A 26,129-nucleotide genomic window follows, 5' to 3' on the forward strand; every position below is an offset into this window, starting at 1 on the left:
TAAGGAACATTCGTCTAATTTCCGTTCCTGAACTAAACGTCGTACAAAGTTTCGTTACCTGTCCGAGCACAGGAGAGGGGGAGGAGCCCGTCGTCATGGTAGCAGGCGTGAAGGCGGAGCGTTGTCGCAGCTGCGCCGAGGGAACGCTGAGCGAAGGATTCTGACTGGTGGAGGAGGTCGGCCACGCGTCCCACCCCTCGCTGTCGGACTGGCTGGCGGTGTTGGACGGCCAACTGGAAACACAGACACACAGAAACACGGAGGAGCCGCGCGTGAGAAGCGCCGCACTGGGTTCGAACCAGCACCCAGCGTTCCCCCGTCACTTTAGGCGTGCCCCAGGGCGCCGTCCTGGGGCCCCTCCTTTTCATCATTTACCTTCTTTAGGAAGAGGGAGAGGAAGAGGAAGAGGGAGAGGAAGAGGAGGAGGATGAGGGAGAGGAAGAGGTAGAGGAAGAGGAAGAGGGAGAGGAAGAGGTAGAGGGAGAGGAAGAGGAATAGGGAGAGGAAGAGGTAGAGAAAGAGGGAGAGGTAGAGGATGAGGAAGAGGGAGAGGAAGAGGTAGAGGTAGAGGAAGAGAGAGGTAGAGGTAGAGGGAGAGGGAGAGGAAGAGGAAGAGAAAGAGGGAGAGGAAGAAGGAGAGGAAGAGGAGGGAGAGGAGGAGGTAGAGGAAGAGGAGGAGGTAGAGGAAGAGGGAGAGGAAGAGGAAGAGAAAGAGGGAGAGGAAGAAGGAGAGGAAGAGGAGGGAGAGGAGGAGGAATAGAGGAAGAGGGAGAGGAAGAGAGAGGAAGAGGAAGAGGAAGAGGGAGAGGAAGAGGTAGAGGAAGAGAGAGGAAGAGGTAGAGGGAGAGGAAGAGGAAGAGGGAGAGGAAGAGAGAGGAAGAGGAAGAGGTAGAGGAAGAGGAGGAGGGAGAGGTAGAGGAAGAGGGAGAGGAAGAGGGAGAGGTAGAGGAAGAGGAGGAGAAAGAGGAAGAGGAAGAGGTAGAGGAAGAGGAGGAGGGAGAGGTAGAGCAAGAGGAAGAGGGAGAGGTAGAGGAAGAGAGAGGAAGAGGGAGAGGAAGAGAGAGGAAGAGGAAGAGGTAGAGGTAGAGGAAGAGGAAGAGGGAGAGGTAGAGGAAGAGGGAGAGGAAGAGGAGGAGGGAGAGGTAGAGGTAGAGGAAGAAGGAGAGGAAGAGGAAGAGGGAGAGGAAGAGGTAGAGGAAGAAGGAGAGGTAGAGGTAGAGGAAGAGGAGGAGGGAGAGGAAGAGGTAGAGGAAGAGGTAGAGGAAGAAGGAGAGGAAGAGGTAGAGTTAGAGGAAGAGGAGGAAGAAGAGGTAGAGGGAGAGGAAGAGGGAGAGGAAGAGGGAGAGGAAGAGGAAGAGGAAGAGGAGGAGGGAGAGGTAGAGGGAGAGGAAAAGGGAGAGGTAGAGGAAGAGGGAGAGGAAGAGGAATAGGAAGAGGAAGAGGGAGAGAAAGAGGTAGAGGGAGAGGGAGAGGTAGAGGGAGAGGAAGAGGTAGAGGAAGAGGAAGAAGGAGAGGAAGAGGGAGAGGGAGAGAAAGAGGTAGAGGAAGAGGAAGAGGTAGAGGAAGAGGAAGAGGAAGAAGGAGAGGAAGAGGGAGAGGGAGAGGAGGAGGGAGAGGAAGAGGAGGAGAAAGAGGAAGAGGAAGAGGGAGAGATAGAGGAAGAGGAGGAGAAAGAGGAAGAGGAAGAGGTAGAGGAAGAGGAAGAGGTAGAGGAAGAGGAGGAGGTAGAGGAAGAGGTAGAGGAAGAGGGAGAGGAAGAGGAAGAGGGAGAGGTAGAGGAATAGAGGACGACCCACTCTCCCACTAAGCCGCAGCCGCCCCATAGTTCACAGCCTTGTCACTTCTCGCTTGATTACTGCGACTCTCTCCTCCATAAACTCACGTTAGTCCAGACCTCAGCTGCCCGCACCCTCACAAGGACCCCACCCCTCCACCACGTCACCCCCTTTTCACTTCCTGTGCGAGTGTTGATCCTTGGACGCTAACGTGACCCACTGACCTTTGTTGATCAACCAAAACATTTTTCATTGGGTCCGTTTTCACCGGACTGACGCGTTCAGGACTTACGTGGTGCTGAAGTCGGCCCAGTTGCTGTTGGCGGAGGACGCGGAGGACGAGGTGTGTGCGGGCGCCGGGGGAGGCGTGGTCATCGGCTGCTGCTGGGCTGAGGTGGGTGTGGCGGAGGCGGTCGCACGCAGGCTGACCGGCGCTTCACTGTCGGGAATCCGCTCCGCGTAATTGGCTGGAAACCACCCGGTGCGACCCCGGAGCTCTCCGCCCAGCCAGCCGGGTTCACCTGTTTGGGATTCATCCACCTGTGAGAGCAGAGGGGGCGGGGTTAAGACAGCGTTGGCGAGAGAGCTCGCTTTGAAACTAATTTTCTGAGGCGCCTCGAGAAATGGCTGCGATTGGCCGTTCGGTCAGCGCACGAGAAGAGAAACAGGAAGTGAGGATGTAACAGATGAAGTCACTCGGCTCTGAGATGGAAACAAACTTATACATCAAAGTGAAACCAGGTTGTGTAGCTAATGTGCTAACAGGCTAACTAGCGTCATTAAAGCGTCCTGTGGGCGGGGACGCCACAGTCAGCGCTGGCAGACGCACGCTCTTTAAAGTCGCGTGTCTGCGACTGAAGACGAGCGGAGAGGAGGCGAGGACGTGCAAACTGAGCAGCGGGACAATCATCGCTAAAGACGTGCGAGTGCAGATTCATGGTGGAGCAGATTTAAACAACAACAACAACGATGACGACGACGACGACGACGACGACGACAACAACAACAACAACAACAACGACGACGACGACGACGACAACAACAACAACAGCAACGACGACAGCAGGTCAGAGTTGAATTCCAGGAAGTGACATCACAGATGAGAAAATAATCGAATGAGAAAAACAAACTTAACTTGATGACTTTAAGGGCGCCCTCCCACTGTGCCTCCGTCCCGTGCCTGAGCACGTGTCACGGCTAAAGTCTGGTTCCTTTGACCAGTGTGAGTGCAACCGTACCACGTCTAGGAGCGGCACGCTTGCCGTCCACGGCCCGTTTGGGAGAGGTGGGCTTTAGTAAAGCACGTTTGCACGTGTACGAGCACGAGCGTGCGCACGTGTACGAGCACGAGGCCTACGGCGGTTCTGAGGTCATTTCCTGTGCGCCTGTTGGGACGTAGAAAAAAGAAGGAGGGACCATGCGCGGACATTTCAAACAATGGCGGTGAAAGGTTCACGTTGGTGTGATGCGGAGGTGGAGTGCTTACTGCAGATTTGGTCGATGAAAAGATTCAAAAACAGTCGACAAGACGCACAAAAACTCCGAGGTCTACGGAAAGATCTGGAAACAAAGCCACGCATCGCCATGACGTCATCAATGCGTGTGACGTGTTACGGCGTGATGACGTATAGGCAGCAAGAAGCATTCTCCGAGGCCCAGGTAGTGTGAGGACAAACGGGCCTGGAGGGGGGGACAAGGACCCTAAAGCACGGGGCACGGGACGGAGGCACAGTGGGAGGGCGCCCTGACTGTGAATGAGTTCTGGTTGTTGTTTTTTATCGTGACAAACAAAAGTTAATAATAAACAAAAACCTTTTTAATGATCTGTAACTCCGTAAATAACCTCAGGATGAAATAAACTGTATTTCTTTGTTTCCTTTGTTTGTTTATTTCAGTATTTGTTGTAAAAACCTGGAAGTCTGTGAAAGTTAGTAGCATCGAGTTTACGGACGACTGAAGCTTCAAACATCAAAAATAAATTCATACGTAATAATTTTATTATTTAAAGTTGATTCATGACTTTTAAACATTTACAGGTCTGATTTAAATGATTTGGTATAAAATGAGGTGACGTGAGATCGACCAATGACAGCGTGAGTTCAGATGAAAGCTGGCGTGTGATTGGTGGAGGCACAACACGAGGGGGGGGGGGAGAACTTACCCATTCCCCCTTCACCTTCAGTTTGCACAAAGGAGAGAGGAGAGAGTTAATACACACTTTTGGTTTTATTTATTTAACATGTTTATTTTATTTTTATTTATTAAGATGTCAACAACTGAACATGATGTTTGTTTACATATTTACTTTATTTATTATTTATTTTATTTATTCAAATGTCAACAACTGTCTGATACTGGACATGTTTGTTTACATATTTATTATTTTTTATTTATTATTTAAATGTTCAACAACTCACTTATACTGAACATGGTGTTTATTTACTTATTTATTTTATTTCTATTTATAAATTATTTAAATGGTTAAAAACTCCCTGATACAGAACATGTTTATTTAAATATTTATTATATATTTTTTTATTCTTTATTTAAATGTCTGATACTGACCATGTTTATTTAAATATTCATTTGTTATTTATTTTACTTATTTAAATGGTCAACAACTGAACATGATGTTTATTTTAATATTTATTATATTTTTATTTTTATTTATTCTTTAGTTAAATGTCTGATACTGAACATGTTTCTTTAAATATTTATTTTATTTATTATTTATTTTCTAAATGTTCATTTCTAGAATTGTTGAAAATGTGAAACAATGGTTTATAAATGTTAAAATTGTCTGATTTTTAGTTTGAAATCCATATAACACTTAATCATTTAATACACATTTACTCCTGGACGACTTTACTCGCTTTAAGCCATAAATATAAAACATTGTATTAACGTTGAGTATTGTTGAATAATAATATTGTTTTTAGTGTCGACCGCAGCCTTCAGGACCTTTACGGAGTCCAGCCGCTGTAAAATCCAAACAGAGAACGAAACACTTTGGGTCTTATTTCAGTTTAACAACAGTTTAAACGATGAAAGTATTTCTGCTGACTCATGGTTGAAGTATTTCTGCTGACTCATGGTTGATGTCTGCAGCACCTGCTCCTGCGTTCCTTGTGTCTGCGGCGAGGACGCATGTGTGTGTGTGCACGTACCATGATGACATCCCCGGGAGCGATGCTGATCTCATCGTGGCTGCGGGCGTCGAACGGGTACAGCGCCCTGTAGTAGACCACCTTCACCGGGTGCTGCTGCTGGTCGAAACTGCAGACCGGCGTCTTCTGCTCGAACAGACTGGGAACCGGACCCTTCTCCGCTGCAAAGGACAGAGAGACTCGATGATGCACCGTCATCAGGACGAGTCAGCGCACGGGTCTGGAAACTACTCTGATCAAGTGTTTGGATCAGGGATCGACGAACACGACGTCAACATCATTTATGTCAAATATTCAAATGTTTTTGATCTAAATGAGTGAAAATCAAGTATTTTTTAAAGAGTATATTCAAATTTATATGAGTATATTTGAATTTAAGACTCTTACTTATAGACTATAGCAGGGACCCCAAACTTCCCTTTCCCGGTCCACATTAACCAGCTCTAACTGGGGGATCCTGAGACGTTCCCAGGCCAGTGTGGAGATCTAATCTCTCCACCTGGTCCTGGGTCTTCCCCGAGGCCTCCTCCCAGCTGGACGTGCCTGGAACACCTCCCTAGGGAGGCGCCCAGGGTTCATCCAGACCAGATGATCCTGAACCACCTCAACTGGCTCCTTTCAACACAAAGGAGCAGCGGCTCTACTCCGAGTTCCTCACGGATGCTGAACTTCTCCCCCTCTCTCTAAGGGAGACTCCAGACCCCCTTGGACCTGGACCTGGTTCTTTGGGTCCTGACCTGGACCTGGTTCTTTGGGTCCTGACCTGGACCTGGTTCTTTGGGTCCTGACCTGGACCTGGTTCTTTGGGTCCTGACCCAGCTTTCAGGACCACAGGTGAGGGTAGGAACCAGGACTGAGGGTAGATCCAGAGCTTTGCCTTCCTCAGCTCTCTGTTCATCACAACGGTGCGGTAGAGCGACTGCAGCTCCGCCCCCGCAGCTCCGCCCCCGCTGCTTCGATTCTCCGGCCAAACTCACGCTCCATCGTCCCCTCACTCGTGAACAAGATCCTGAGGTCCTTGAACTCATCACTTGGGGTCAGGACTCATTCCCTACCTGGAGTAACAATCCACCGGTTTCCTGCTTGACGCACCACCTCAGAAAATCTCCGGCTCTCTAAGACCGATGTTCAGCCACAGACAGACGGGTTCAGTCATCATCTGAAGCCATGACTGCAGCTTCAGGAGGACTGCTCCAGATCGTCTCCTTCTGCCCTCCACTTCTCTTCCTAATCTTCCATCACATCATCATCTCCTGACTCACGGTCGTTACTACGCAGCAGCCTGATGCTCGCTCGTCTGTCCAGTGAAACACCGCACACATAAAAACAGAATACTGAAACCTCAGCATATTTTTCTGTATATGTTGTTTGTATTTGGGAGACTTATTTAGGTCGCACTCCCACTGTCCCTCCGTCCCGTGCCCGATCACGTGTCACGCTAAAGTCTGGTTCCTTTGACCAGTGTGAGTGCAACCGTACCACGTCTAGGAGCGGCACGCTTGCCGTCCACGGCCCGTTTGGGAGAGGTGGGCTTTAGTAAAGCACGCATTCTCCGAGGCCCAGGTAGTGTGAGTACAAACGGGCCTGGAGGGGGGGACAAGGACCCTAAAGCACGGGGCACGGGACGGAGGCACAGTGGGAGGACGCCCTAACAAACGTGTGTTTACTCGTCTGTCGAGTGAAGCGCTGCACGATGGTTCAGACAATTTATATGAAATGTATATTGGGGAAAACGTGCTGCTTCTGCTAATTTGACGTTAGCAGGTGTGTTGACTTGCTGAAAGTGCTATTTTTTTCAGAGTCAGTATATTTTTCTTGTACGGCGTAAACCTCCAAATCTTTAAGTGGTACGCCGACCAGTACCGGCCTACCGTCCCCCCGGACTTTGACTTAAGTAAAGGGTCTGAGCACTTCCTCCACTGTTGCATTCACGTTTTGCTGAAGCCTTGGATTTGTGACAGGTGGTTCTTGTTCCAGAGAGGTATCCCCTTTGTTTAGCAGATAAATTATAAATTTAATTCAGGAAGTTTAGAGGAAAGTTGCTGGAGTTTATGGATTATTATTAATATTATAACTTGACCCTAAATCCCTGTTTAAACTCTAGATTTGAGTGAAGCAGCCTCTGTGTTTGCAGTGATTTAATTGGACCTCCACACATTCACACCTCCGTCTTTAACCGCTGCAGCGCGGACGTCGAACGCACCCGTTGACGCCCAGGGGTCGGCCGGCTGGCTGAACAGCTTGCTCAGTTTCTCCTGCATGTCCTTCTTTCCTCTCCCTTCTTCCTCCTTCTCTTCGGCTCCCTTCTCCTCCTCCTCCTCCTCTTCCTCCTCCTCCTCCTCCTCCTCCATCCCTTTCCTCTTCCTCTCCTCCTCTTCCTGGGTCACTCTGTTGAGCCAGGCGTGCGGCGCAGAGATGGAGGGCGGCGTCGGGGCGTTAGGGAGGGAGCAGCTCGGCGCTTCATCCCGCCAGGCCACGCTCTCCTCCGATGACAACCTGAGGAGAGGGAGAGGCGGGTGAAACCATGAACCAGGGAAACTTTTAATCTAAAATCATCCAGTCTGATGCAGTTTCCTGGTCTTTTCACGGTGCGTTTCCTGAACGATCGCTAAACAAAGTGCAAGTTTAATGAATTCACACAGTTCTAAGAATCTACGACTGATATTTAATATATTTACACGTTTAATTAGTATTAAAAAAGTGACTAATGAGAGAAAAAGAGAGCGTTTGGGCGACGCTCAGGTGGTGGTTTACATTAAAAATGGAAGTTAAAGAGCTTTTAATGGATATTTTGAAGTTGGTGAAGTTTTATTGTGAAGGACTGAAGTACGAGTGCGTGAGGAGTGGGTTAGCGCACGGCTAATGCACCTGAGTTAGCGTCCTTTTGAAGACTCTTGTAAAGTCAAAGCTGAAGTAAACGGTTAAAATTATATTCAGTTGGAAAGACAAGAAGTTAGACTTAAGCGAGTCGCTAACAGCCGGACGTGGCTGTGGTTCTTGCCAGTTGGTAAATATAAGTTAATAAAAGATAATATAGTAGTATAGTAAAGGCATTTTGCGTTGTGTCTATGGGCACTGAGTGACATTTTTCACCGTGGCGTGGAAACATTGAATACCTCAACACGCTGTTCGACAGCTCTGGAGGATTCCCCATCCCTCATCGTCCGCACCGTACTTTTCTAACATGTCCCCAGAACATCTTGGAAGAGGCGAGAGATTCCTAAACAAAGCACCAATGGGCTCCTTCCACTGTAATGGACTTTACTAAGAGAGGAGCTGGTGCAGGGGCCAGTAGGTAAGTCTTTAAAACACTCTTTAATAAACTCTGGCTTCACTAACTACGCTGATGACTCTTCTCATGCTGCTGCAGAGGTTTGCTGTTATTTTCAGCAGCATTAGTGGTTAAAAAAGACCTTTGAATGCCTTCACCGTGCTGCCTCGAGCTAACCACTGTTAGCCACGTCCGGCTGTTAGCATCTCTCCTGGATTTCTACCTTAGTAGTTGTTACAGGAACTCAAAACACCAACATTTATATTTGTAGTTAAATAGAAATTCAGAATAAAAATAATTTTGCGTTCTTGCCAAAGTCTTTGTAGCCGTTACCTTTACGTGTGTGTGTGTGTGTGTGTGTGTGTGTGTGTGTGTGTGTGTGTGCGTGTGCGTGCGTGTGAGCGTGCACTGTTGAGATCAGTGTTTCATTCTCACCTGCTCTCCTGCAGCTCGGCGGACTTCCTCTCGATCGGCGTGTGTAAGTGAGGGTGTGTGTGTGCCAGTGTGTGTGTCTCCCCCTCCAGCTCCCTCTGTTTCTGCCTCTGCTGCCGGCTGTGGATCTCCCTCAGCTCCTGCAAAGCATCGTGGGATACAGGAGAGGAACACAGCGGTGAGGAGGAAAAGTGGGATCAGACAGGGGGGCTGGTTGCTACGGGTTACCATCGACAACAAACAAACAAACAGCAACAAACAAACAACAGCAGCAGCAGTATGTATTAGTCGGGTGATCTTGGCAAGCTCCGCCCCTTCAACTGCATCACTGAGGCGATCAGACGACCTCGCTGGTCACCGTGGCAACTAATTGAACTTTAAAGAACGAGATTCAGAGGCAGCTGAAGGTGAGGCTGCAGATATGAAACGTCGTTCTAAGGGAAACACAACGGATCTCACGTCACGGTGATTATTCACTCTGAACGTAAAGAGCGATTTCTGTTCTGGAGGTTTCTTCCTCTGGTCCTCACAGAGGCGAGGCCCCTCCCCTTCCTCTGGACCGCATCAAGACTTTATTTCAATAATAAAATATAAAAAATAACATAATAATCTGTGTTTTGGTTCCTGCTGGAGTTCTTTGTGCCACTGCTGTCTGACAAAAGCCCCCCGAACACGACACTCCAGGTTATCACTGGACGCAGCCCACAACACCGCGGTCCAGGCGGCGGCGGCGGGGGCGGAGCTTGCACAACATGTTTTTGGGAGGGGGTTAAGATGTAAACAAAGAGAAAGGAGGGGGAGGGGAGAGGGTGGTGCAGTTCTGTGTAGTCATGACAACCAGCTGTGCCATTAAAACACACTCTGTTACTATAACAACAGCAACATCAACAACAACAAGGCAGCTGTCGTGTTTCAGCCAAACAACCAAGTGTGAGAAGAACCACAACTGGAGGACAAGACACACACGCACACACACACACACGCGCGCACACACACATACACGCACGCACGCACGCACGCACGCACGCACGCACGCACGCACGCACAAAGAACAGCTGACTGTAGTTCTTTAGTGTCTGGCTGAAACATCACCTGGGAGCATCAGGCAGCATCACACACACACACACGCGCGCACACACACACACACACACACACACAGTTATAATCTAACTAGTGCAGTAAACCTACAGCTGCGTAGTTCAGCGTTAGCTGCAGAATTAGCCGGCTGGACGAGCAGCAGAGCTGGGACGATACGCTTTTCTCCACGTGCAACATTTTATTATTACACGTTTTTATTGTAAATTGATTTTATTATTTATTGTGATGTTTGTTTCCTTTTTTTAAACACCGTAGCGTGGGGAAATGTTGACTCTTAAACTTCCAGAGACTTTTCACTGTGGATCATTTGAACAGTTGATTTTGTCGTCATGTTTCTCAGAGATCACGACAACAAACCTCCACATTAACATTAATGAAGCCGTTGAATCAATTAAAGAAAATCCGGCAACTGGACGAACACATCTGCGATCAGCTGAAGTGTTTTGATTTGATTTTTTTGGGCCATTGTTGTTGTGACGACGATCTTGAGACTCTAGATGGAGCTGTTCTCATCGTTCTACGGATTCAACCTTTAACGTGTTTAGTGAATACGGCCCCTGGACAAAAACCTTATTTTCAGCTTCATAAAATAACTTTATTAACTTTATTTTGCTCATTTACTGGAGCGGAGCAGATAACGTCAATATTTGAGAAGCGTTGTTAAAATGACGACACAAGCATGAGATCTGCTGCGTTTGTTCTCTAAAAGTTACAGAAATCTGACCCATTTTTCACACCAACGTGAACCTTTCACCGCCATTGTTTGAAATGTCCGCGCATGGTCCCTCCTTCTTTTCTCTACGTCCCAACAGGCGCACAGGAAATGACCTCAGAACCGCCGTAGGCCTCGCACACGTGCGCACGCTCGTGCTCGTACACGTGCGCACGCTCGTGCTCGTACACGTGCAAACGTGCTTTACAAAAGCCCACCTCTCCCAAACGGGCCGTGGACGGCAAGCTGGCCGCAGCTAGGCGTGGTACGGTTGCACTCACACTGGTCAAAGGAACCAGACTTTAGCCGTGACACGTGCTGGGGCACGGGACGGAGGCACAGTGGGAGTGCGCCCTGAGACGTGTTTGGTGTTTTATTTCGTTCGGTCCAGTTTGGATGAAGTGTGTTTGGATGAGAAACATGAATCCAGAATCTGCACGGTTTGATTTTTCTGTTTAATAATGAAAATAAGTGGAAGAAAGTGTCTTTCCGTGGCAGTTCATGTTGCTTCTTCTTTGCTCGGGCAAACAGATCAAACGTTAACGCCCCACTGCGGGGATTTACCCGGAGCTCAAGGTCGGCTTTCTGTTTGTTTTATCCGAACTCGGCGCTCAAACACACTCTTAACATATCGCCCAACCCTACTAAGTAGCACGCTAACACGAGCTTGAGGAGGGAGATCAAGTATTTTCAGGGGACAAGAGGAAGAGAGAGAGAAGAGGGTAAAAGAAAAGAGGTGATTTGAGAAAAGAGAAGAAAGATAAAGATAAAGGAGTCTGGGCTGTTGTTGTTGTGAGGACCTTTATAACGTAGTCTAGCCGAGCCAGACACACCCTGACGGCTGACACACACTCCTGTAGCTGTCCCTGCTCCTGGCACTGAAACACACACACAGAGGACACACTCACTCACACAGAGGACACACACACGCACACACACACACACAGAGGACACACTCACACACAGAGGACACACACACACACACACACACACACACACACACACGCGCACACACACACAGAGGACACACTCACACACAGTTAACGTCCATATTAACACACTTAAGTCCTCGTGTTAGTCGTTCTTTGTTAACACCGTCTCACATTTATATTTATTATATTTTTCATGCAGCACCAGGTTTTTAAAACACTGATTTTCTTTTGAATGTTCTGATATTTATTCATAAAAATAATCTTGGGATCATATTAAAGCAGACCACCTAAAGTCCTGCTGCTTTATCAGGAGGGTTAAGGTTAAATAAGCCTCTATAGTCCCGGGTTCGTTGACCTCTGACCTCTGACCTCAGATACTGTATCCCTCCACACTCTGACTGCAGGGTTTATCGTGGTGTGTTCAAGTTCAATAGAAAGTGCGTTAATGAAACTGCTTTAGGGCCAATTTTTAAATGTAAACGTTAACATTTTGTTTGTGATGTCACGGAAATATCTTTTAAATGACTGCGTGGGAAAGTCTGGTCTGCTCGTGACAAAGACGACCTCTAAAGTGACTGAAAGACTGAACGTTTGGAAGTTCGTCGTCTGAACTTTGTCTAAACGCTTCATCACAGCATGATGAAAGAGGAGGTTTGTCTTTAGTCCGGGTTCCTGCATCTAAACCCAGCTGGATGGAAACAGCACATGGGTTTACTCCGGTTCCCCCACTAATACTTTAACTCTAATTAAAAATAGATCAATGAATAAATCTGAAAAAGAAAATTGTTTTCTCTCGCGTGCACCTTTGAGTTTTTAAACTAATCAATGCTTTTATTCTGAAAGGTTGACAGCAAAGGTCTCACATCATTACTTTCTTTGATTTCCTGTAAACTGAAGATGATCTTGAACAAAACATGAAGAGACTCTGGAGTCTGAGGCTGCAGCTGTTACATCACACCAGGGAGTATTATTATTATTATTATTATGGCTTTGATTTAAAAAGCACCTTTCTCTGTTCTCAAGGTGCTTTACAGAGTCCAGGTTCATTCACACAGACGTACACGGTGGTGGTAAAGTACGTCACAACTGCCCTGGGGCCGACTGACGGAAGCGTGGCAGCTAATCAGCGCCTACGGCCCCTCGACCACCTCCTCACACATACAGCAGTCACACACATTCACACGAGGCTAGGTGGGTGAAGTGTCCTGCCCAAGGACACAACAACCATGACACAGGTAGGACAGGGCGGGGATCGTACCCCCGACCATCCGGGCATTAGCCGACTCGCTCTACCAACTGAGCCACAGTCGACAGTAGAGTTCAAGGGTGTGTTTTATAAAAGGTTTCCAGTCACACACTAAGAACAGTGAGCAAACTGACTGGAAAAGGATGAATTTCATACGTAATGAAAACATCTCACAGGATTTTCCTAGACATAAAAATAATATTTATTCTTTATACTGTAAGAGTTAAAAAAGGTCAACTGAGCGGGTTTAAGCCGGTCGGTGGGTTCACATCCTGAATCACGATCAGGTGGAAATGAACTGAAGTGATCGACACATGAAAATATGCGTAAATGGTTAAAAACGATCTTATACACGAGCTTTGAATAACAGGAGTAAACACTGTAGTTTTCCCCTGGAGGTCGATGAGTCAAATCAACTCAGTCAACTTTGATTTAATATTTGTGAAGCCAGCATATGTGTGTGTGTGTGTGTGTGTGTGTGTGTGTGCGTGCGTGTGTCTCTGTGCGTGTGTGTGTCTCTGTGTGTTTGTGTGTGTGTGTGTCTCTCTGTGTCTGTCTCTGTGTGTGTGTGTCTCTATGTGTGTGTGTCTGTGTGTGTATGTGTGCGTGTGTGTATGTGTGCGTGTGTGTATGTGTGCGTGTGTGTGTATGTGTGTGTCTCTGTGTGTGTCTCTCTCTGTGTCTGTGTGTGCGTGTGTGTGTCTCTTTCTGTGTGTATGTGTGTGCGTGTCTGTGTCTGTCTGTGCTTGTGTCTCTCTCTGTATGTTAGTCTCTGCGTGTGTGTCTCTGTGTGTGTGTGTCTGTGTGTGTGTCTCTGTGTATGTGTCTCTGTGTATGTGTCTCTCTCTCTCTGTGTGTGTGTGTCTCTGTGTGTGTGCACGTGTGTGTCTCTGCGCGTGTGTGTGTGTGTCTCTCTGTGTGTGCGTGCGTGTGTGTGTTACCAGCATTTAACGTTAATTCCCTGTCGCTGGGTTAAACGTAACCTGGTATAATAAAGTTCCATGTGTCGATTGATTTGATTTATTTTTTAACTTTGTTGCTGTAAAATATTTCTGTTTATTATTAGTTTGTGTTGTTTTATTGACACTGTGGGGTGTTAAAAAGGTGTTATTGTTTTTCTAAATTGACAAACATTTGTGAAACTCTTGGCATAAACCATTTGTCTCTGGTCGTTCACTATTGTAAGGGGGGGGGGGGTTACTGTGTCTCTGTGATTCGATAGTGTTTGGCATCCCAGAGTGAATCCCAGCTGCAGTACCACCCCGGTCCAGCAGCGGCAGTGTGCTCTACCTGTCTGCCCCTCTGATCGTCCTGAAGCTGGCGTCGCAGGGCCTCTATCCGGGCACAGTGGTTGGCATAGAACTCACACAGAGACTGGCAGAGGGCAAGGGAGCAAAAGGCCCGTGTGGGGAGGTATGAATCAAAAAGAGGGAGTAGAAGATATAGAAGGAAAGGGTTTTATTATGTGGAATAAACAAAGAATATGATAGGACGAAAAATAACAAAGAAATCAAGAAATACAGAGCGGGAGAAGCAGAAACACAGAGGAGGAGGAGGAGGAGGAGGAGGAGGAGGAGGAGGAGGACAGGAACAGGCACAGCAGCGTGACCAGAGAAGAGGAGGTGGTGCAGAGGGAAGGTGGACGGCAGCAGAGTCAAACATCGTTCACTGCTCTGCGTTCTCTAACTCACTGCTCAGACGGCTTCATTACATTACAGAAAACCCATTTATGTGTGTGTGTGTGTGTGTGTGTGTGTGTGTGTGTGTGTGTGTGTGTGTGTGTGTGTGTCGTCTCCACAGGACTAACTCTCCTCTGACCTGACAGACGTGTTCTGGGGGAAAGGACGGGGACAAAGGGAGGTGGAGGACACATGAACATACTGCTGTGCTCCAAACCCTTAAAGGGATGAGAAATCCTCACTCTGCAGTGGAAGTGCGTGGGAAACACAGCTAGCTCTCTCCAAATACACACAAATACAAACACACACACACACACACACACTGCAGGCAGAGATAAACATCAACAGTGTGATTATGTCCGAGCACAGGATCTAAAGCTACGGTCACAGCACAGAGGATTCATTCAGCAGAACCATCACTGGGTTAGTGAGTAGAGACGGCAGATTTTCACATGTTGCTCTGATAACGTTGGTGACGGAGTTAGTGATTGTTAAAAAAGTGTCAAGACAAACTCAGACAGTTTGGCGTTTGATGTACCATATTTTCCGCACTATAAGTTGCACCTAAAAACCTCCACATGTCTCAGTGCGCCTTATAACCCGGTGCTCCTTATATATATATATATATATATATGGACCAATATTGAGCCACAGCAGGTCTCCAACTACGGTGAGCAGCCGCCGACTCTATTTTCCCCGTAGAAGAAGTAACGCGCGGTGCATGTTGAGATATACGACTGCGTGAAGCGTGCCGTTTCATTTCCATGTGTGTGTTTGTGTAAAGAGCCCAAAATGGCTCCTGTTAAGAGACACGCTTACGACGCAGAGTTTACACTCAAGGCCATTAGTCACGCAGCAGAACACGGGAATAGAGCAGCAGCCAGAGAGTTGAACATGAACCAATCAATGGTGCCGAAGTGGAGGAAGCAACAAGACGACCTGCGCCGAGTAAAGAAGACTGAACAGAGTTTAGAGGGAACAGAGCGAGACGGCTGCAGCTGGAGGACAAACTCCAACAGTGGGTTGTTGAACAGAGAGCAGCAAGTAGAAGTGTCCGTACGATCACTGTTCCACTGAAGGCAAAACGCTAGCACGCCAACTTAACATCAATGTCAGTTTAGAGGCGGTCCTTAACGTCACCCCAGCCTCCACTGTAGTGTCTGTTCTATGCGCCTTATAATGCGGTGCGCCTTATAGTGCGTAAAATACGGTAGTTTCCGTCCAGTTTGAATGAAGTGCGTCTTTCATAAAGATCCTCGAGGTGAAATCACTGTTTTTTGCATCATCAGCTTTCATGAATTATTGTTGGGTACGTTTTTCATCTAAATACTTGATCGGCGTTGTCATGACAGCGGCTGAGTCAGTGTGTCATCTGTTTCAAGAGTTCAGTCCAGACGTGACCTGTCTTTGTTGCGCTCTGTTAACGCTGTTAGTAAACGGGCGGTTTACCTTCAGCTGCGTGTTGAAAGCGTCGATCTCCAGCAGCTTGGCCCTCGTCTCCCTCTCCACGGCGTCCAGCTGTTCTCGGAGCTGCTGCCTGCTGCTCTCCTTCTGCTCCACGGCCTTCTGCAGGGACGACAGGCTGTCACCTGCACACACACGGGTGACACCAGGTCAGGTGAGTCACTCAGACAAACGTATTAGAAGGACCTCTTACACATTTAATTCAAAAGCATGAACTCACGAAGGGCTAAGAAAACAGTTTATAAAGCACGACAACTTTACATCCTAAATTATGATGCAAGTCAAGTGCATCCATAAATCCAGTGAGAGACACAGAGACAGAGCGTCAGAGAGACAGAGAGACAGAGCGTCAGAGAGACAGAGAGAGAGAGCGACAGAGAGAGAAAGAGCGACAAAGAGACAGAGCGACAAAGAGACAGAGCGACAGAGAGACAGAGAGAGAGAGAGTCACAGAGACAGAGAGAGACAGAGAGAGAGAGACAGAGAGAGTGCGACAGAGAGAGAGAGTCACAGAGCGTCTGTGAGAGAGCGACAGAGCGTCTGTGAGAGAGCGACAGAGCGTCTGTGAGAGAGCGACAGAGCGTCTGTGAGAGAGAGTGACAGAGCGTCTGTGAGAGAGAGTGACAGAGCGTCTGTGAGAGAGAGTGACAGAGCGTCTGTGAGAGAGAGTGACAGAGCGTCTGTGAGAGAGCGACAGAGCGTCTGTGAGAGAGAGCGACAGAGCGTCTGTGAGAGAGCGACAGAGCGTCTGTGAGAGAGAGTGACAGAGCGTCTGTGAGAGAGCGACAGAGCGTCTGTGAGAGAGAGCGACAGAGCGTCTGAGAGAGAGCGACAGAGCGTCTGTGAGAGAGAGTGACAGAGCGTCTGTGAGAGAGAGTGACAGAGCATCTGTGAGAGAGCGACAGAGCGTCTGTGAGAGAGAGCGACAGAGCGTCTGTGAGAGAGCGACAGAGCGGTCTGTGAGAGAGCGACAGAGCGTCTGTGAGAGAGCGACAGAGCGGTCTGTGAGAGAGCGACAGAGCGTCTGTGAGAGAGCGACAGAGCGGTCTGTGAGAGAGCGACAGAGCGTCTGTGAGAGAGCGACAGAGCGTCTGTGAGAGAGCGACAGAGCGTCTGTGAGAGAGCGACAGAGCGGTCTATGAGAGAGCGACAGAGCGTCTGTGAGAGAGCGACAGAGCGTCTGTGAGAGAGCGACAGAGCGGTCTGTGAGAGAGCGACAGAGCGTCTGTGAGAGAGCGACAGAGCGTCTGTGAGAGAGCGACAGAGCGGTTTGTGAGAGAGCGACAGAGCGTCTGTGAGAGAGCGACAGAGCGTCTGTGAGAGAGAGACAGAGCGTCTGTGAGAGAGAGACAGAGCGTCTGTGAGAGAGCGACAGAGCATCTGTGAGAGAGAGCGAGAGCGACAGAGCGTCTGTGAGAGAGCGACAGAGCGTCTGTGAGAGAGCGAGGAACAGCGAAGAACTGATGCGTCAAAGGCGAGACGCCGGTCAACACGGGCTGTGGTTTCCAGAGATGAGGAGGCTGATGCAGCTTCATCTGGAGCTAAAAGAAGACGAGATGGTGGAGGAGGTTCTGCTGCAAAGGAACTCTGACTTTGACTGATCCTAGAAAGCTGCATCCAGATGCTATCAGTTAGCATCCAGATGCTATCAGTTAGCATCCAGATGCTATCAGTTAGCACTGACTATAGTTCAGGAATACTGTGGCCTCTGTGCAAGGAAGATTAGCATTAGCATCGGTGCTAACGTCAGCGGTAGTGTAAACAAACTGGCCAGTGCACGCGTCAGGGGAGGAGGGAGTGTCAGAGGTCAGGCGTGGGAAGAGACCGAGTTTGATCATGTTCAGAGTTTTGAAGAGTGTGTGTCTCTAAGTGTGTGTTCCTCTGGTACTCACGATGCAGACTGTTCTGTTGAACCTGCTTCAGCTGGTCGTTGAGACTCTGTTTATCAGGAATCAGCCTCCCCAACCACTGCTGCGAGTCCTGCAGACAAACAAACAACAATAACACCTCATTCTATATCATCTTCACTTCATTTAATGTGAATGTAAAGGAGCCGTAAACCGACAAAAGGAACCGAACGGCTCTGGGGTTAAAATGTTTAAAAGGAAGGAACTCTGCCTCAATGACAGTTTTTCAATCTTTGTAAATGAAAGTCACAGAAAACTAAACAAAGAAATGAATTCAAACACATTTCAGAGTCTAATCTACTCGTCTGTCATGTATCAGATGAACAGCGTGGCTCCTCATGTTCGTTGGGTTGCAGGAAGAAGGAATCAGTTCAGAGCGGCAGCGTGTTTCAGACTCTTCTATGTGTATTGGCGGCTGGTGTCCGTGGGTTCTGTACCTGCAGCTGCTGTTGGAGCAAAGTGATTTCAGCGATGCGCGTTTCTCTCGTCTGATTGGTCTGCTCCACCTCCCTCCGCTGAGCCGACAGACGATACCGGACGTCCTTCAGTTTGCCCTCCAGCTGCGTCTTCTTATCGTTCTGGAAGACGAGATGTAGAGAGAGAGGAATATTAAGTTTCTGCTGGTGTGCAGAAATAAATATGATAGATTCTGTTCAAACCCGGCGTTCTCACGCACAGAGACGCTGCAGCAGGTCGGCGCCATTATCTCACCCTGCTCCTGTCTTTATGTACAAGCTAGCGATGCTAACGATACTGCTGCGTACATAAATCTGCTCCGTGCCGAAGTGTGTGTGTGTGTTCGTGTGTGGCGTGTTTGTTTACCAGAGCCTCCAGTTCGAACTCCAGCGTCTTCTTCCGTGCTTTGAGCAGCACGATACTCTCCTGCTCTCGGTTTCTTTGAGTCAGAAGCTCCTGGCGACGTTGACGCTCCCACTCCAACTGACGCTGACGCTCTAATTCACGCTTAGCAGCCTGGACACACACAACCCACACACACACACACACACACACGCGCACACACACACAACAAAATATTACAGCACAGACTGAACAAATTGTATGTATTTGTGTGTGAAACGTGTGAGAAAGACACTGAGTTGCTAAAGGAAGTTTAGCATGTTCATGTATAAAATATCAGAGGGCGATTTAAAAACTGTGAATAATACGGCCGGACTTAGGGCGCCCTCCCACTGTGCCTCCGTCCCGTGCCCCGTGCTTTAGGGTCCTTGTCCCTCCCTCCAGGCCCGTTTGTACTCACACTACCTGGGCCTCGGAGAATGCTTCTTGCTGCCTATACGTCATCACGCCGTAACACGTCACACGCATTGATGACGTCATGGCGATGCGTGGCTTTGTTTTTGTGTCTTTTGGCCTCATAATGGAAAGCAGCGCAGAAAACATAGTAACGTTTTTGGCTTTGTGTTTTTTTTTGGACTCACTGTGATGCGACACGACCCTGTTTAGTCGACGTTGCAAAGCGACAACTTGAGTTGAACCGAACGGCATGAACGCGCATGGTCCCTCCTTCTTTTTTCTACGTCCCAACAGGCGCACAGGAAATGACCTCAGAACTGCCGTAGGCCTCGTGCTCGTACACGTGCGCACGCTCGTGCTCGTACACGTGCAAACGTGCTTTACAAAAGCCCACCTCTCCCAAACGGGCCGTGGACGGCAAGCGTGCCGCTCCTAGACGCGGTCCATCAAATGTCGCTGATTCCAGAGTCGGAAAGACTTTGACAGCTCAACTCACGGGTGATAGTGTGTGTAGTGCACGCACGCTTCTCCGTAAACCATTTTCCTATAAATACCACTGTTTTCTGCCTGTCGACGCAGCGACCTTTATAAAGCAGCCCCCTGGTGCTGACTCGTCCCCTCCGTACCTCTCTCCTCTCTATCTCTTTGCGCCTCTCCTCTTCCCTGTGCCTCTCCAGCTCTCTCTGTCGCTCCAGCTGTTTCTCCAGCTCGTGTTGTCGTCTCCTCTCGTGCTCCAGGCGCTCGCGCTCCTGAGGAAACAAACGCGCAGAAATGAGGCGACAGAAACAAACCACTCTCATTCCTGACGCTGGTTCTTGATGCTGAAATCATTCCCCAGCCTCATCCTTACCTTCCTCTCCAGCTCCTCCCTCTCCAGCGCCGCCAGCCTCTCCTGCTCTTTCCTCTGCTGCTCCTGCAGAGCCTGGCGTCTCTTCTCCAGCTCCAGGTTTCCGCGCTCAAAGTTCTCCCTCTTCTTGTCCTCAAACGTCACTGCGGATGTGAAATAACCCACACAGACAGCGTCCAGTAGCTGTGATTTCATGGTATTCTCCATGTTTCTGGCTGATTAAACAGCAAAAAGTGCACAAACACACACTTCAAATGTCGCAGTTATGATTCAGTGCATGAAAGCAGAGTCATCCTTTGTTTTTATTTATTTTTCTGCAGCATTTCCTGTTTGTAAATGATTTGTTTTCTTTCTTTTAGATATTTATGTTCATTCTTAAATTGCTGGCAAACACGTCCACCTGTCTTTAATTTAATATGGGTTAGATACTTTACTTTAGTGAATTTGTCTGTGTGTGTAAATCTGTGCATGTTGTAAACGTGTACTCTGTATTCCCGAGGTCAGAACTAAACGTGTTTATGCTCCTCACCTGTGAAACGAGCTCCTGAACACCTGAACACCTGAGTCGTGCACAGTCAGCTCTTTTTAGATCAGACCTGAAACCCTGATGTTCACTGCAGCTTTATCAGAACCAGACATGTAAACTTAACTTTCTAAACTTAAACCTTTGTGGTTTTTATTGTTTTAATGACTTTGTTTTACTGTTCATGCATTTGTCCTTTTGCTTATTTAATCATTTTTTAAGTATCAAATATTTCATTGTTCTGTATTTTATGATTATTCTGCTGTTTTTTTATGATGTTATTCTTTTATTTAATTATTTTTCAGTAAAGCACTTTGAGTCGCTGCTTGAACGAATGGTGCTATATTAATAAATTATTATAAATAATTTGCCTTTACCTAAGATGTGACGGGTTTTAGAAGAAGAAGAATAACTTTTATTTAGTTATTATTCGTGTTACACACACACACGCACGCACGCACGCACGCACGCACGCACGCACGCACGCACGCACAAACAGGACCTATATACATGCAAATTAATGGAGAGATGTCAGAGCGTGGGGCTGCCATTGACCAGCGCCCTGAACAGCTGGGGGTTCGGTGCCTTGCTCAACAGAACCTCAGCAGTGCCCAGAAGATGAACTGGCACCTCTCCAGAGTCACCTATGGACTGAGCTACTGCCGCCCTCTAACACAGTTAGACCAATCACCTGGTAGTTTTTTGTCCTGGTTGCTCTCCGCCTCCTCCTCCAGCTCCTCCTGGACGCTCTTCTGGTCCGACTGAACGCTGTCACTGCGGACACGCCTTTAAAACACACACCGTTGTTTTATATGTATCATGTTTTTCACGTTACTTAGTAGTAAAAAGGTCCTGAGGACAGATATTTGAAGCTCCATTCAGTAGATTGTTTACCTGAACGTAGGCGGGAGGTAATCTGGCGGCAGCACCGGGGGGAGCGGTAGCCCCGACATGGCCATATCTATGAGGTGCATGGCCAAGATGAACTCCTCAGCTGTTAGCTTCCCATCCTGGTCGATATCTGAGAGACTCCTGCAGCACAAACGATGCAACCATTCAGTACTTTAAGTGTGTGACTGATGATGAAGGATTAAAAGCTTGAGTGTCGATGCACTGACCATATCGTGGCCAGCTGGCCCTGAGGAAGACTGGACTGCATCAGGATGGTGCGAGCCTGGGGCCCTGAGAGAGGGAGAGAGAGAGAGAGAGAGAGAGAGAGAGAGAGAGAGAGAGAGAGAGAGAGAGAGAGAGAGAGAGAGAGAGAGAGAGAGAGAGAGAGAGACCATTTAATGATGCAGGAAACATTTTATTTGATGAAATCTTTATTTAATCAGTGGGAGAGAGACCTGAGAACAAGGTGCACGTACAAGAACACCATCAACAGAACAGGAAACAGTTACAAGAATCATAAAAAACACCAGAAAAATGTTAAAATGAACAATATATAACGACAAATAAGGGATTATTATGAGAAGGAGATAAAAAAACTGACACTGTTCATGAAGTAATTAAGCGTTTTTGAAAGCGTATGAAGGGAAAACCGTAAAGTAATCTCAACCCTAGACAAAGGGTTGTTGTCACGCAGGACGACTTTCTCTCTTTATATCAAAGAAAATGGGAAAAAGAGTTGAAGAAGTTGAACAAATAACTGTGTAAGAATGGTTTGATATTTGTAAAACAGCACTATGGCCACCAGCTCCAGGATCTGGAGAGGATTCATCTGGAAAATAGGGTCAACTCCAAACATTAGAAGGTCACTGTATGTAACCAGCAACCGTGGACGTGGCCCATACGCATATTTTCTGCTCTTGTCCAAGGGGGGGACAAGGACCCTAAAGCACGGGACGGAGGCACAGTGGGAGGGCACCCTAAGTGATGTGGGTATCATTAAGAATTTTAATAAATAAAGAGTTGGAGAATACGATGCACGATGTTTTTTCTGCATTCAAAACTAGTCTGTGATGACAGAGTGACACTTTAAAGCACAAGTCAGGGGTGGAGACTTGGGCGTAGAAGATGGTATCTGCTGCAAAAAAATGGATTTGAGAGAATTTTGTTATTTATCTACAGTGTAAACAAATATAGGCCGAGGGTACATCCCTGTGGAACCCCGTGTCTGATGCTAAATGCTAATGACATGTTGTGCGTTTGAGTACCTGTGAGGTGTCCGCTCATCATCTTGTCGTGGGAGTTAAAAAGCTGCCTGTACTTCAGCCTGGAGGACTGAGGGACGGCCCAGTCAGGGGGCGGCAGAGCACTGGGACGAGGAAGAGGAAATAAAAGAGTTTAGTGATGTGAAACAAGCACAAATGATGCAGGATGCACACGGAAAATACTCCTGCATTTATATTTTCATGATGCAAAAAACGATTTCCGTCAGTCAAAAGAGAAACATGAAGTTTAATTCTAGAGCAAAATCATCCCTTTTTCTGCACTTTAATCATCAAATAATCATGGAGACAGTTTTTTCCTGTAACAACTATTAAGGTAGAAATCAGGAGAGATGCTAACAGCCGGATGTGGCTAACAGTGATTAGCTCAGGGCAGCACGGTGAAGGCATTCAAAGGTCTTTTTTAACCACTAATGCTGCTGAAAATAACAGCAAACCTCTGCAGCAGCATGAGAAGAGTCCCTACACACACAACAAAGCACCAATGGGCTCTTTCCACTGTAATGGACTTTACTATGAGAGGAGCTGGTGCAGGGGCCAGTAGGTAAGTCTTTAAAACACTCTTTAATAAACTCTGGCTTCACTAACTACGCTGATGACGCTTTGTGCCTTCAACGTGCTGCCCCGAGCTAATCACTGTTAGCCACGTCGGGCTGTTAGCATCTCTCCTGGATTCCTCTGTTAATAGAAATGATGACGTCTCTATTTTGGGATGTGACAGTTTTAAGAACATCGTTATCAGGAAAAATGGTGCGAGGATTTCTAACTTGGCGTCTTACCTGGCAGCAGCTTCCACTGACGCTCCCTTCTGCAACTTGGTGCTGGAACGATTAAACGAAGGAGGCTTGTTGATGGAAGGAGCTGAGAGAGACAGAAGAGGCGTCAAAGAGGCAGCTTTACTGCACCGACCTGCTGCTTACTGCTGTGAACAGGAACGTGTCTGTGATGTGTAAATATTACACCCTTACCTTGGTGGGAGAAGCCTGAGATGGGCTGCATCATGCCTGTGGGAGGAGCTCCGTTGGCGATGGGCGGAGGGAGGGGAGGCGGGGCAGACGAGACGAGCGGGGGCGACACGCCGACGGGAAGAGGCGGCAGGGGGAGCGGAGGCACGCCCGACAGAGGCGCTGAGATGGGAGGCATGGAGGGCATGGGGGGCATGCCTGAGGAAAAACACGTCATTATTAATCACTATCAATATTTCTGTGGTGCTGAGTTTGACATCGAGAGCCTCGGTGCGGCCTGACGCAGAGCATCATTATGAATTTATGTGTTTGCATTAGAACTTTATTGAGCAGCCAGCGTCCCCGCAGTGACCTTTGGAGCGGGAAGAGTGACATCATCCTCATTAAACACATCTGCAGTGTCCGGTTTGAACCACCGCCTTCTTTCAGGCCCAACGAGACATGAAGAAGCCTCAGAGGAGAGGTCACATGACCCGGGGAAGCAGCCGGCTGACCTGCCAGCGTGGGCGTTAACAGCGTTCTTTAAACCGCCTGAAGACAAAACCAGTCTGCTGCAGTAAAACCACACAGACCTCGACACTCACCAGGACGCTCGGTTATAACACGACTCCAACAGACGGACAGACTCTCACAGTGAGGATGAAACTCTGTGCTGCAACAGTTTCATTATTTTAAGGATTATTAATAAAACAAGACGAATATTAAATATATAAACCAACGAATGTCTGAGTAGTGGAATATCTGTGTCCAGCTCTAGCGCGCAGTCAGAGCACCACCACAGAGAAGATTACAAGCTAGTTTTTATTTTATTGGAGGTTAAAGTTTATAAATAATTAGGGGCGGGGCCTCTTGAGTGACAGCTAGCCTCTAGCCCTCACTTCTCCTCGGAGGTAAACGTCAGCCAGATGGACGTACGCCCCTCCCCCGAACATCACATACATGCCCTTTTTTGGACAGAGGAAATGAGGCGGATTCAAGTCTGACAAGAGGGAAACTCCTGTAGGCGAGGACGACTGGATCAAGTTGAGTGAACGGACCTGACGGAGACGCTACGTCCATTTCTTATACAGTCTGTGTTTAAACCCAGCGCTAACAGCAAACCTGATGATGTCAATGAGGCCATCTGTGAAATGTAAAGTGTGACGGCCGCCTCGCAGCCTGCGTGTGTATCAGCAGCTGTGCTCTACAGTGGAAGTTGACCGGAGAGATCAACAGATATCACAGCAGCTGAGTGTCTGCAGCTTCTTTAAAAAGACCAATCGTTGTGTTTTCAGTGTCCTCCGCTGTCACTGAGGGACAATCATCACCCGTCTCCTGTGATGCTGACATGAAAGATGACCAAATGGCCGGTTTTCTTCATCTTTTCTCTCCGTTTCCTTATAAATGCATCATCCTTAAGATTGTTCTCTATATTATTATGATTTAAAAATGAATTATAGATGCACTGTGTGATTCAGTCTCACCAAAGCCGCTCTGTGGGGGTAAAGTCAGGGCGGGTTGCTTCATACTGGGGGGAAGCGCGGGCGGCAGAGGGTGACCCTGGAGCTTCAGTTTGATGAGTTTCATGGCGATGGAGAACTCGTGGATGTCCATACGACCATCGCTGTTCATATCAGCCAGGGCCCTGAAAGGGACACAGAGACGAGAGTCTAAAGAAGGATGCGTCGGCACGACCTTGAGAAATGTTTAATACTGAACTAAATGATGTTTAAAGTAATGAAAGCATCGATCCGTGTGACTCACCAGATCTGGGCCAGGATGGGAGGAGGCAGACCTGACTGGAGGAAGAAGTTCCTGGCTTGGTCGCCTGGACAGTCAAACAGAAACAGGAAGTGAGATCAACGTGAACAAAGACAAAGGTCACACGGAGAAAGGTGTGTGTGTGTGTGTGTGTGTGTGTGTGTGTGTGTGTGTTACCTGTGATGTAACCCCCGGCGGTGGGAGAGAGGCTGAGAAACTGCTGGTCATGTTTGGCTCTCTCGTCCACTGAGATCAGAAACACATCTGGACCTGATCCACAAAAACACACACACACACACACACACACACGCACACACACACACACACACACACACACACACACACACACACACACACACACACACACACACACACACACACACACACACACACACACACACACACACACACACACACACACACACACACACACACACACACACACACACACACACACACGCACACGCACACGCACACGCACACGCACACACACACACACGCACACACGCACGCACGGTTACAGATCTGACACCAGAACCGGAGGCCAAGACAAAGGAGGAGACAAGTGTTAGTCACGAGTTTCACTTCCTGTTCCTTTAAACGACACTTGAGAAAGAGCGTGAAGGAACGTACGGATGACCACTGCCTCTCCTTGGAAAGCTGCTGTCAGTGAATTTAACTGACTCATCACTAACTGACAGCGATGAGTCATTATTATGAAGTCCAACAGTTAAATCAGACTCCACATCAGAACCGTGTTTGCCTTGAACGCCATACAAAGTGAATCGTGCCGACTCACTTTTAAATGTTTCTCCTCATGTGTTTTACACTGATCAATGATCTTGGGGGGATTTTAACACGTGGATGCAAAGCTTGTTGTGGAAAATGGATGTTAGGGCGCCCTCCCACTGTGCCTCCGTACCGTGCCGAAGCGCGTTTCACGGCT

General features: G+C 48.0%; 1 protein-coding gene across 1 annotated transcript in view; it reads right to left on the bottom strand.

Annotated features, from left to right (window-relative positions):
• Nucleotides 1–26,129, bottom strand: part of itsn1 (intersectin 1 (SH3 domain protein)) — a gene marked incomplete at its 3' end in the record, with an annotated part of 59,512 nt that overhangs the window by 24,744 nt on the left and 8,639 nt on the right. The window contains 20 exon segments of the mRNA XM_083923547.1: nt 59–233; nt 2,068–2,315; nt 4,943–5,103; nt 7,146–7,438; nt 8,649–8,785; nt 15,762–15,901; nt 17,669–17,756; nt 18,121–18,261; nt 18,506–18,655; nt 19,564–19,686; nt 19,788–19,927; nt 20,999–21,093; nt 21,202–21,339; nt 21,426–21,489; nt 22,464–22,564; nt 23,258–23,339; nt 23,447–23,641; nt 24,907–25,067; nt 25,187–25,250; nt 25,361–25,453. Coding sequence (XP_083779673.1) covers nt 59–233; nt 2,068–2,315; nt 4,943–5,103; nt 7,146–7,438; nt 8,649–8,785; nt 15,762–15,901; nt 17,669–17,756; nt 18,121–18,261; nt 18,506–18,655; nt 19,564–19,686; nt 19,788–19,927; nt 20,999–21,093; nt 21,202–21,339; nt 21,426–21,489; nt 22,464–22,564; nt 23,258–23,339; nt 23,447–23,641; nt 24,907–25,067; nt 25,187–25,250; nt 25,361–25,453 — 2,789 coding nt within the window.

The sequence above is a fragment of the Echiichthys vipera genome (genome assembly GCF_963691815.1).
Source record: "Echiichthys vipera genome assembly, chromosome: 11".
Lineage (NCBI taxonomy): Eukaryota > Metazoa > Chordata > Actinopteri > Perciformes > Trachinidae > Echiichthys > Echiichthys vipera.